Source organism: Heteronotia binoei, chromosome 3, assembly GCF_032191835.1.
Source record: "Heteronotia binoei isolate CCM8104 ecotype False Entrance Well chromosome 3, APGP_CSIRO_Hbin_v1, whole genome shotgun sequence".
In the NCBI taxonomy this organism is placed as follows: Eukaryota; Metazoa; Chordata; class Lepidosauria; order Squamata; family Gekkonidae; genus Heteronotia; species Heteronotia binoei.
The window spans coordinates 147,278,903-147,292,144 of NC_083225.1; the positions used below are offsets into that span (position 1 = coordinate 147,278,903).

General features: G+C 42.8%; 1 protein-coding gene across 4 annotated transcripts in view; it reads left to right on the forward strand.

Moving 5' to 3' along the window:
- ABI3BP (ABI family member 3 binding protein) overlaps positions 1-13,242 on the forward strand; it is a 251,823-nt gene that overhangs the window by 169,087 nt on the left and 69,494 nt on the right. For 2 of the 4 annotated variants that reach the window (XM_060234572.1, XM_060234574.1), the window contains 4 exons: positions 1,423-1,494; positions 3,575-3,643; positions 7,423-7,470; positions 8,305-8,379. In XM_060234572.1, the coding sequence (XP_060090555.1) occupies positions 1,423-1,494; positions 3,575-3,643; positions 7,423-7,470; positions 8,305-8,379 (264 nt within the window). Of the gene's footprint in view, positions 1-709; positions 752-1,422; positions 1,495-2,228; positions 2,277-3,574; positions 3,644-7,422; positions 7,471-8,304; positions 8,380-13,242 lie in introns of all 4 variants that reach the window. The other 2 variants (XM_060234570.1, XM_060234573.1) reach the window with 2 other exon arrangements.

The following is a 13,242-nucleotide window of genomic DNA, read 5'->3' on the forward strand; positions in this document are numbered from 1 at the left end:
TTCTAAATTCCAGCCCTGTAACTACTAACTGAAATATCTGCAATTATGGCCACAAACGGTAATAAATTTTAAATTTTAAAAAGTTATTATACTGGATAATTTTAGTGCCAACCATAGATCTTTGGCTGTCAACCGATAGTTTATAATTGGTACAACTTGGTCTGTAACCAATTTTAATGTAAAGAGCTTTTGGTTTGATAACTATGTATCTGCTATAGAGTACATTTTACTTACCAGGCAATTGAGGCTTAATTGTTCCCATCACAGATTTTTATCCTGCAATGCGTGATTTGGTTCATTCCTTTACTTATTTAAAATATTTTTATCCACCTTATAAAAGCATAGAGCATTTTTTTTTTTAAAAACTACCCATAAATACTCACTAAAATACAATTAAAAACCTATAGTTTTTAAATATATATATATAAAACAACAAAAATGAAGAACTTTAGCTGTATAATAGCTAGATCTATTGCAAAACTCTCCAACTAGCTAGCTGGAGGCTTTTTTCAACTGCATAGGCCTTATAGAAGTGCCTGAGTTTCAAAAGGGATGAACACACGTGTACATCATCGAGGAAGTTATTCCATAATATTTGATTATGTTTCCCACAGTCCAGATGTTCTAAGAATTTGTATCAGATCCTACCCTTAAAACTATTAAGGACTTTTTAATAACACCTATAAATATGTTCTTTTCCCTCGTGCAGTTTTGGAACCTATTACATTTAACAATGAACTTCCAATAGTAGGTAATGATATTTTTCCAATGAACTGACTGGTCTTCTTCTTATCTCAGAAACCTATGTTGCATTTTCTTCTTCTTCAAGATCATCTAACATCATCCATTTTTAAAAAATTAAAATAAATCCTCTCTCTAGGTATGTTCACCGTTCATCACTGAAGACTTAACCTTTTTTCCCCACAGTATTGCTTGTTTCTGATCTTGCACAATGTTTCTGGCACCTCTGTGAATAGCTACAAGTAGCCATGTTTGGCTGCTGTCTAGCCTTCTGAATTTATTATTTATTTTTCTTATTAAAGATGGGCTCCAGAAATTGCCATTCATCACATAACCCACTTGCACTAATATCTCTCTCTCTTTCTTTCTTTCTTTCTTTCTTTCTTTCTTTCTTTCTTTCTTTCTTTCTTTCTTTCTTTCTTTCTTTCTTTCTTTCTTTCTTTCTTTCTTCTCTCTCTCTCTCTCTCTCTCTCTCTCTCTCTCTCTCTTTCTTTCTTTCTTTCTTTCTTTCTTTCTTTCTTTCTTTCTTTCTTTCTTTCTTTCTTTCTTTCTTTCTTTTTGTGGCTGCCTTTGTTCCACAGCATGATTTTGCTTCTTCACCTTCAGACCTGAAATGCCAGATGGTGGTTCATAAAATTTTAAATAATTTATGACCACTCCCACCTTTCTTTTCTCTTTCAGATCCAAAAGTCAAACATCATCTTTTCAGCCCAAAGACAACAATTAGCCCTCATATGCTACAAACTAAACCTGGTAAATTTTCTCAGTTATTTTTAAAATATTTATTTATTTTAATTCATACATTTATAAACTAGACACAAATTAATATGAATAACTAAAATCGTGAAAACAGAATGGATTAGAGGTTTTCAGCATGTCACAATTATTTCAGCACAATTATTAATTATATTCATAGCAAAACTTTTTTCCTGAGACTTTAATCTGTTTTTACATTGTTTCTGGTACTCAACTAATGGTAATCAGTTATGAGTATATATTTCATAAGAGCACTCCCCCTCCTGCCATGCCTCACCTGGAAACTGGCAAGCCTATAAGAAATCTATAGTACAACAGTTGTTCTTATTATGAAGTGATAATGTTATAAGTCTGGTTGTTGTAGGTTTTCCGGGCTGTGTGGCCATGGTCTTGGCATTGTGAGACCTGATGTTTCGCCAGCAACTGTGTCTGGCATCCTCAGAATGTAACTCTCCAAGAACTCCAGTTTTCTGGGTTACTCTCCTCTGAGGATGCCAGTCACAGTTGCTGGCGAAACATCACAATGCCAAGACCATGGCCACACAGCCCAGGAAATCTACAACAACCAGTGGACTCTGGCGTGAAAACCTTTGACAACATATTCTGTTAGAAGTCTTTATAACTAAAATTACCTTTTTTTAAAGTATGATATATTTAACTTTTCTTTCTTTTTAATATATATATATATATATATATATATATATATATATATATTTCTCGTTTTCATGCAGTCCTGAAAACTACTGCATTTAGAACTCAGTCACCAAAGACAGAAATAGGTAATGCTGTTTTAGTTAAATGACTATTATATCTTTATTGGCTTAATATCTGTATATTTTATAGGTGAAATGCCAAGCACTCTTTTCTTGGAAGTGACTTCCATTGAGATCAATTAGATTTAAAATGGTCTGGATTCTATAAGAGGAGTTTATGGAAAGAATTTTTGCATTTCTACCATTCCAACTGGACCCCTCTGTGCTCCTCCAGTCATTCTTGAAAGGGCAGTGGAATCAACAAAGACATTCCAGTCATTCTTAGAAAGGGCAGAGGAGTCAACAAAGGAGGTATAGCTAGCGTGGTATAGTGGGTGATTGATGTTCTCACTGTAAAATCCAGATTTGTTTAATGTTTCATACCATATCTTCATAGAATGATCTACATCTAAGTTACTTGTAATGTACTGAGAACCGAGACAGTTTGAAGGCAACATTCTTTATTGGGAGCACATTGCCAGACAAAGGAACACGCAGGCCGGGCCCCGCTTATATACATTGCCCAGACAGCTCCCCTGGTTTGACCAGGCCAATCCTGGTCAGTCCAAACTTCCCGCCACAGGTCTTGGTGGGCGGGGCGACCGGCGAGCTACATCCGGGGACCCAGGGGTCGCCTTCTTTAGGGCTCGCCATGCGGTACCATCTTAAGTCAATACATAACATTACTGAATGTTGAAGAAACATTCAGTAACTTAGATGTAGAACATTCTATGAAGATATGGTATGAAACATTAAACAAATCTTTTTAATGGGCTCAGTCCTGGGATGTGCTGACGAGTTTTTGCTTCATGATATTGTAGCTAAACAATTTTTAGTTGTAGGCTGACTTTTCACATCTTCAAAGTCGATCCTATGATAATCTCATTGTTTAAATTACTAAAGAAGGCTTGCTTTGTCATCTTTGAGGTCTCATGGGCCTAGATGAGAAGCACAGACAGAGCTTCCTCTGCTTTGCCTTCCAGCAAATGATGCCCTAGCCCTAGAATCTAGCAAGAATAGCAGAGTAGATTACATCTCCCCAAAGTGGTTTTTGTTTGTATTCGAAAGTCTTTGTCACTATTCCAAAGGCATCCAGACCATTTTATCAGTCCTCCTAATCATCTTTCAGAATCCAACAGACTTTGTAAAAAAAACCCCACCCTCTTTTGTACGCCTCTCTTTCATCTTTCTTACAATAACAGTTTATGTTTTTCTCATAGAGCCACACACATGTTGTATCTATGCTCACTGCACCAGGTGCCAGGCCCAGATTTATGAACAATGTAGCAATTTATAACTCATGTTCTTTATTTCATTTCCAAAAGAGAAAGAAGACCATGAGCCTTTGAAACCCAAAATTTTGTTCAGCCCTGATGTGTCTCAGACCAAGCCTGGTAAATACATCTTTGGTTTATATGCACGCATTCATTCTAAATTGTGTATCTCAGAACTATTGTCTTTTATCTACTTTGGCATAACTTGGAATGCACTTGATGATTTTTCCTGAAAATGTGGCACACTGTTCAAGGGCTATAAAATGGAAAATCTGTAGATTATACAAGTCTAAGGTATTTTTATGCTCTCGTTTCACTTATTGAATATTGAGCAGAACTTTTATTAAAACAAAATATATGTATTATTTGTTGAGTGTGCTTATGAAGTTGACTGCAGAATTTTAAAGTCAGACAAAGAAAACAAAAATAAAAACATGCTACGTGCTGCAAGTTTAAATATTATATTGCATCTAAGGAAGAAATGTCCATCTTTTATTTAACTTGATTGCTTGCTAATGAATACTGATGATCAGTTGATGTTTCTGGCAAAAGATGCTTGCTTGATGGCTTTTGATGGCTGGAAGATGCTGCTTCAATTAACATTGGTGGCTGGTGATGCTGGGGTATGATGTGTGTATGAGCTGAAAAAACAGTTGAGGGTTACAACACAATCCAGGGGTCTGCAGCCTATGGTTTTAGAGTCAAATGTGGATCAATGGGGAACCAAATACAACATCTTTTTAAAATATAGTCTTTAAATTATGATATATTGAAGGGTCAAGTGGTTATTCAAATAGCCAGTATGTGAAGAAAATTGCAGGCAAAGATTTTTAAGGGACTGAAAAGCTTCATAGGGATGCTTTACAGAAAAAGACATGATAGTGGTGAACAATTTCCAGTAATCCAAGTACAAAACAAACACATATTATGCCAGTGCATGAAAGTAGTTATGCAGGATGCTCCCATGAATATTTGTTATGTAATTTGAGACCCCACTTCCTAATAAAGATCAGTGCAATGATCAGTGTTTGAGCTTCACAGACTTTTTGGATTATCAGTCAATGTGACAGGCTAGATTCAGCCTCTCCCTAGGAGCAGCCAATGAGAGCTGACAGAATGCTGAGAGACTTGGAAAACAGCATCGGGTGGGTAGCTGTGTTGGTCTGAAGCAATGTTACAAAATTAGAGTCCAATAGCACCTCAAAGTCCAACAAAGTTTTATTCAGCCTGTGAGCTTTTGTGTGCATGCACACTGTCAGGATGATTCCATCCTGTTTGATAACGTGTGCATGCACACAAACGCTCACAGTCTGAATAAAATGTTGTTGGTCTTAAAGGTGCTATTGGACTCTAACTTTGGAAAACAGCAGTTAGAGATTAGTAGTAGAGAGAGAGGAAGATAGTTTAAGGGCTGAGGTGAAAATGTTTTTTTTTCTGACTGAATGGAACTATATTGAAGAGCTGATTGGGTTTTTAGGGCTGGGGCACAGATTTCCCCCTCTTGATGGGGTGCCATTAAAACCAGCTTAATCCATCAAGAATTTGTGTGTGATCCTGGATGCCTCCTTAACTGGGGAGGCCCAGGTCACAAATACCAGCAGATTGGGTTTTTCCATCTAAGCTAAGAATGACAACCAGCCCTTTTCCTGTTGTGTCCTGACCTAGCCACAGTAATCCATGCAATGGTCACCTTCAGATTAGGCTATTTAATTCACTCTATGGGTGTTTTCGCACTCACCTTCAGCCGGCGCCGCGACCCTCTTGACGACGGAGGATCTGTGCTGATTTCCCACACGAAGCGCTGGAGCAACCAGAAGAGCCGCCAATTTCCGGCGCGAAGCCCGCTCAAACGTAAATCGCCAAGAAGCAGGAAAACGCTTGAGCGGGCTTCGCGCCGGAAATTGGCGGCTCTTCTGGTTGCTCCAGCGCTTCGTGTGGGAAATCAGCACAGATCCTCCGTCGTCAAGAGGGTCGCGGCGCCGGCTGAAGGTGAGTGCGAAAACACCCAATGTTTACCTGCCTTTGAAACTGACCCAGAAATTCCAGCTGATACAGAATGTGGCCACCCATATCCTGATGAGAATGCTATGGATGGCACATAAATAGCCTGTGCTGCACCAGTTATGCTCCCAGTGGAGTACTGAGTCAGGTTCAAGGTTTTGGTGTAGACCTTTAAGACCTTAAGCAGCCTGGCACCTGTGTATCATTAAGGCAGTCTCCTCTGGTATGTCCCCAAAAGAGCGCTACACTCTACTGAGAGCAACCTACTCATGATCCCTGGACCCAGAGATATCTAGCTGCCCTTGACCCGGGCCAGGCCCTTTTTGGCCCTGGCTCCAACCTGGTGACACTCTCTGCCAGCTTACACAGAGTCCTGCAGGATCTAATGCAATTCCGCAGAGCATGTAAGACAAAGATGTTCTGCCAGGCTTTTGATTGAGGACAGGAATGGTTTTCCATCATAGCTGGCACCCTTCTCTTCCATCTTACTCACTTTGGCCTCCTCCTTAATGTATCCATGGGATGGAAAAACAGTCCAGAGTGGCTTTTAGATTAAATTATGGATGCCATCTGGAGACTACTAAATGGATTTATTGATGTGTTAATTTTAAGGTTTTAATGTTATGTTTTAGTAATGTTGTGCTGATATTTTTAACCTGTTAAAAATCATCCAGAGCCATATGAAATTAGAGATTGGGTGATTCAGTAATTTAGAATATAAATAAAATATGAGTGAATGGTGGCAGCAAGTGAAGGGGACAGTGTTTGAGACCCAACATCAATAGCTCTGTGTCAGTGAGGGCTGATTATTAAAGAGAGCGGGACTACCTTGTCTGTGGAGGCCTTTGGGAGTGAGAGAGAGGATCTGAGTGTGACACACTGACCTACTTATAAACTATATCCTGAAGAAGAGAGATTGTAGAGGGTGGTAGGCATTCCATGTGAGTGGACAAGGGGTGTCATAATCAATACTTCCATGTTCAATAATGTTCAGTTGTCTATTTCAGTTATGCAAATAGACTTTCTTAGCACAGGCTCTTTGTTGATGCCTTGCTCTGAATTTTGGTGTAGGACAGAAAGGAAGGAAGGAACGAAAATCGATTGGAGGGAGGGGGGGCTGGAGAATGGAAAAAAGCAACTTTGACTTTAAATGCATTCTCCAAGTCGCATTACACAAAAGCTACTGGCCTATAGAAAGGAGGCTTGGCTTGGAAAAGCAATTTAAGAGAGAAATGTCTTCTCCAAGCTGGCTGACAGGGCGATGGGAGCTTTGAGAACCACACATGTGTAAAAGAGCCACATGTGGTTCCCGAGCCACAGTTTGGCCACCCCTGGAGTAGCATATCCAGTCACAGATTTTTCAGCAATCATCTAAGTAGGTTTTCAAAGGAATGGTGGTTACAAATAGGAAGAACCATCTCTCATATCAAACTGTGCAAGCCTTTGTTTAATCTCAGCCAAACACTTTTCCATTGTCTACCTTAGTTCTATGAAATAATTTGTCGGAATGTGTCAGGCAGGATATGACCCTTCTCATACATGTAGGCAAGCATTTGAGGGCAGCTCTAAGTGACATAAGTTGATTTAACTGAGCTGGTAGATCTGATGGGTGGGATCTGATTTGCTGTGTTTCCCTGCCCCCTATTTTAAAGCGTTTCTTTCCTTTTTGTTATTTTAAAGCATTGATTTTGGATGGTATATTATATGTTATTGTGAGTTGATCCTTTGTTGTGTTTTTAGCTTTCTGTAGGCCACTTTGTGCCCATATGGGAAGAAAGACAACATACATTTTCTAAATAAACCATTTTACTAAATAAATGGAAGAGATCTTTATTGTATGCTTCATGGTGATTTACAAGATTATTATTGATTATTTTTGCTTTTATTTATTGATACAGACCTTGAAGCAATTACCCTTAGACCTGGACAACCAAAGTCAACAACAGGTAAAAACTGAACATCTTTGTTGGTTTGGGAACAGTATGCATAGGGTGGTGTGACAGATGGCACATTTTCACTGGAAAGCATAGTGAAGAATCCAAATTATTGTGAAACCCCAGGTTTGTAACCCCAGTTGTGTAACACCAGGAGGGTGCTTTGACTTTTCTTAGATGGTACACCCCATTGTCTCACTGTTGTGGCAACTGCTTTTGAAACACAGAAGCTGTTTGTGAAATTAGAAACAGATTTTCTTTTCTTTTTTCTTTTAGTTTTCCTGTTCACACTGTAGTTTAGAATGAGGAACTTGAGTAGCTGCTAATTTCACTACTGCTGTTTAAGTGAATAGTACTCCATCCAGTGAACATCTGTCCAGTGAACATCAACGTCACTATAAGTGCTGTTCATTGGCTTCTCATGTTTAACAATTTTTGCATGCAGGGCCAGCGCGAGGGAGTAGACCAAGTAGGTGGCCGCTTAGGGCGCCACTTGGCCTAGGGGCACCATGAGGCACCCCCTCTCCCTACATCTGCTGCCATCTGTCTCCCCGCGCCTGCTGCCATTGCAAGGTGGGAGGTGTGTGGCAGTGAGTGCTCAGAGCCAGCTCTGAGTGCGCCCGCTGCCTTCTGGACTCTGCTGAGACTCAGGAGGCCTTGGCAAAGTCTGGGTGTGTGTGGCAGTGACATCATTATGAAAGCGCACATGGAAATATTAGGATTTGGCCTAGGGGCACAGGCATTCCTAGCACCAGGCCTATTTGCATGTTTATTGTTGAATTAATATATGTTCTCTGTAAGCTGGAATACTTTCATTAAAAGCTTCTCATATTCAATTCCTTTCAGCTCCAAAAGAAACTCGCCGTGTGCCTGCCAGGCCTAAAACATCAGCTAGTCCTGGTATAGCGTCAACCAAACCTGGTAAGTGATACTATTTTGAATTGTTTAATATTTTTTCTCATCATGATGTCAGTATAATCTTGTCTAGGGTTACCAGCCAAGCACTAGGAGCTTCTGAGAGGAGGATTGAGGGTCACATGACATTGTATGATGTTGCACAACACCACAATGTCATGTCTGGTCACATAATAAGAAGTGATGTCACACATCACTAGGGATTCTCTAGTAATTCCCCCAAACTCTATGCTTCTACCATAGAGTTTGGGGGACTGCTAAAGCATTGGTTCAATTTCTCGTGCTGCTGTATCATGAGTCTGGCTATGGTACTTCTACTCTTGCCTTTTTCTCCAAGCCAGCAAGTGACCAAGAAAACTTAGTGTGAATGAGATGTCCCAAACCCTTTCTGAGAAACCCTTTCCCTCCCAATCTCCTTTCTGAGGTTTTGGGTTTCATTTTCAGTGGTAGAAATGACCACCACTAGAGATCTTCTAAATACTGTGTCCTGCCCAGAGCCTTGAGCTACCAGATGATGAAATATACATGTGTGTGCACATGCATAAACAGTCAGGCACATGGGTAAAAGTTTCCATGCAGTAAGACCAACTGCCAGGCACAGTCTGGCAATAAGCAGTGTAATGTACTGAGTGACGAGACGTGTTGAAGGCAACATGCTTTATTAGCGAGTACATCACAAGGCAAGGCAACGCGGGCTGGGTCCCGATTATATATATACCCCAGAACAACCCTCAGTCTGGCCAGGTCCAATCCTGGCCAGTTAAACTTCCCACCACAGATCTTGATTGGCGGAGCGTATTTGCAGAGCTGCATCCGGGGACCAGTGGACTTCCACTGGTCACCTCCGTAGCATCCTCTGTGTTTTAATTTCGGGACTAAAATGCAAGACACAACACTCCTCCACCCCTAGTTCAAGACAGAAAGTCTTTCAAGTAGGCTGGCACCCTACGTTCCCGGGTCGACCTCCTTGGGGTTATTTGGGGAGTTGGAGTGGCCGCCGTGGCTTGGGGGGCGGCTGGTTCCTCGTGGTGGGGTGACGCCAAAAAAGGATCAGAACAAGCTCTCTGCTGGTTCTATTCCATTTTGAATGGAATATTTCCTTGGCCTGTTTCTGATCAGATTCCATCTTGTTTCCAGGACCAGGAGCCCCACTCTCTCTTGCTATTGGGCTGCTCCTGTATAAACAGGCAGCGCCTCTTGGCCACAATATCAGGACAGAGCTAGAGATATTGCAGAGCATTAAGAAATGAACTAAAAAGAGAATCGCTAAGTAACTTGACTGATTTTCACTTTACATTGACAGTCCTCTTCTGAGGGATGGGCTCAAAGGTGGTACAAACCTAACAAAACCTAACAAAAGCAGATTAATTTTGAGGGGTAAAATTGGGGGGGGGGGCGTTATTTATTAATGTTTTAAAGTTAGCTAATGATGTTTTAAAGTTAGCTAATCAATTGGAGGAGGTTTAGGGTTGGGGGTTTTAAAATTAATTAACTATGGATTAAATTAATAGTGGACCAGCAATTTCAAGGATGAAGTAGAAGAAGGGGAGGGAGGTTAGGATTAGGATAATATAAGTGGGGGGAGAAGACAACGCGGTATTGGTGGAGGACATACTGAGCACAGGTGGATGTCTGACCTGGGGATCCCAGTGCTCATGGGGAGGGGAAGGTACGATGGTGGGAGCAGACGGAAAGATAAGGGAAGGAGGCAGAGACAAAACAGTGCTCGTCCCCCTTCCAGCCTGCGTCCCATCCCGACAGTGACAGGTAGTGGGGCCAAGAGGAATAGCTCATCTCCATCATTGGTGTTATGTAACGCCAGGTCCATAAACAATAAGACCTCAATCCTTAAGGAATTCCTGCTTAAGCAGGATATGGACCTGGCTTGCGTGACCGAGACCTGGGTGCAAGATGGGGAGACAGTAGCTCTCTCCCAGATGACACCCCCGGGTTATTCGGTCTTTCACCAATCACGGACAAACAGGCGGGGGGGAGGGATGGCGCTACTCATACGGGAGGATTACTCCTTCAGGGCTCTCCCGGCCCCAACGATCAATGGTTTAGAATGTGCCAGTTTGGCATGGGATGTGGGGGAGGGGTTGGCGATTTGGCTGGTGTACCATCCGCCTAACACCGGCCAACGCCTTACCATCCCTGATGGAGGCCGTGGCAAGCTGGGCGTTGGAGTTCCCAAGGCTTATGGTCTTGGGCGATTTCAATGTCCATGCGGATGACATGGCCTCCAAACGGGCGATGGATCTAGTGTCTTCCATGGCGACACTGGGACTCTCCCAATTTGTTACCACTCCCACGCACCAAGCCAGGCACATGTTAGATTTGATCTTTGCGTCTTTTGGTGGACGACATCGCTGTGGAAGCGGTGCCATGGTCAGATCACCTAGCCCTCAAGGCCCATGTGGGTGCGCCGCCCCAACCCTGTATGGGAGGCAAGCCTATTTTGGCTCGTCCGCGGAGTCTGATGGACCCTGAATGGTTCCAAATGGCTCTGCGGGATCTCTGGCCCCCTAGTGATTCCCTTGATGACCTGGTAGAGGCTTGGCATGACAGGCTGTCCAGGACCATCAACAAGATCGCACCTCGGTGTCCTCTGCGTCCCCGTAATAGGCTGGCTCCATGGTACACCTCAGAGTTACGGCAGCTGAAACAGGGACTCAGACGACTAGAGAGGCGGTGGCGGCATACTCGTGACGAAGCGACGAGAACATCCTACAGAACGTTTATGAAGTCTTATGAGATGGCAGTCAAGGCCGCAAAGAAAGACTACTTTGTGGCTAGGATTGCGTCTGCAAATTCGCGCCCGGCACAATTATTTAAGATAATTGAGAATTTGACAACTCTGCCTCAAGGCAGACCAAATGTGAGGGAATTAGAAATAGGCTGTGAGGCTTTTGCGAAATTTTTTGCAGACAAAATCTCATCGCTCCGCCAGGACTTTCCCACCACGTTGGATACAGTACAAGAACTCGAGGCTCCGTGCCTGTCTTCTGATTTCGTCTTGGACCACTTCTATACACTTATCCTGGGGGAAGTCAATGGAATTCTCTCTACTGTGTGCGCTACAACTTGCGATCTTGACCCATGCCCCTCCTGGCTAATTAAATCTTGCCAGAGGGAGCTTAGATATCCTGTACGGGATATCATAAATAGATCCCTCTTGGAAGGGCAATTTCCAACATCCTTGAAAGAGGCTATGGTTCGCCCTCTCTTGAAAAAAAAGTACAGCAGATCTGGCCGAATTGGCGAATTACCGACCGGTCTCAAACTTACCATTCTTAGGTAAAGTTATTGAGAAGGCAGTGGCGTTACAGTTGCAGAGTTTTTGATGGTGTGCCACTGAAAGCGGCCCATAGGGTCAAGAGCTTGGGGGTTCTTCTGGAGCCTTCATTATCAATGGAGGCACAGATAGCGGCCACTGCCAAGTCCGCGTTTTTTCATCTTCGACGGGCGAAGCAGTTGGCCCCCTTCCTTGGGCACCGGGACCTAGCAACGGTGATCCATGCAACGGTCACCTCGAGACTGGACTACTGTAACGCCCTCTACATGGGGTTGCCCTTGTGCCGAACCCGGCGGCTGCAGCTAGTGCAGAACGCGGCGGCTAGGCTGTTGTTGGGACTCCCAAGATGGGAGCACGTATGGCCGGGGCTGCGCGGACTGCACTGGCTGCCAGTGATGTACCGAGTTCGTTACAAAGTGCTGGTTATTACCTTTAAAGCCCTATATGGCCAAGGACCTGCCCACTTGAGGGACCGTCTCTCCCCATACGAACCCCAGAGAGCGCTGAGGTCAGCTGGAAAGAACCAGCTGAATATCCCTGGGCCAAGGGAGGCCAGATTGAAGACTACTTGGGATCGGGCCTTCTCCATTGCAGCTCCACTATTGCGGAACCAACTCCCGGAGGAGGTGCGGGCCCTGCGGTGTCTAGACGAATTCCACAGGGCCTGCAAGACCTACCTCTTTAAAATAGCCTTCACTTAATACCGAGCCAAGAAAGATTCGCTGGATATGTTTTAGCCACTGAATTTTATAGAAGATCTGAGTCATAGCACCATAACATTAATTTTAATACAAGTTGATTTAATGATTTAATGATGGTTTTACATAATTGTAATTATTGTGAATTATTGTACATTGTATTTATATGTTGTGAGCCGCCCTGAGCTTGCCTCGGCGAGGAGGGCGGGATATAAATAAAAGGTATTATTATTATTATTATTCTTTCCATTTTTGGCACAACTTTATGCTTTGTTCCCTTGGTTTCTTCTCATTCTTTCCCAAATAAGAAGACTGGTGTTTTTTTCCTTTGCCTCCCATTTGGGCATGACTCTTAGGGACCAGTTATAAATTGGGGTGGCTAGCTACCCATTCCTGCCAAACCAGTTTTATCGAATCCACCCAGGTCTTGTATTGCTTATATTTAAGGCTCCAGGCTGGAATATTAAAACCTATCCATCATGGTGACCATTCAACAAAATTAAGAAAGTTGCCCCATCATTTGTTGCCATACACTGGTTATCTCCCTTCCTGGATGCCAATCAAGACTTTTAAGGCAAGACTCACAGAGCCTCCCATTCATTATACATGGCTTCTATATGCACAGTTGTGTAGTCAATCACCTTTCTATGGCAGAAATGTACAACTGAAAACTAAACAAGTTAATTTTTATTTGTATGCTTTCATGCTTCCTCCAAGGAGCTCAGGATTGGGTACATGTTTCTGTAGGCCTGGAAACAATCCTGTGAGGTGAATTAGGCTGAGAAAGTGACTGGCCCGAGATCACTCACGGAGCTTCATGACTGAGTGGTTCTGCCAAGCCTTTGTCTAACCACCAAACCACACTGGCTCAGTTTC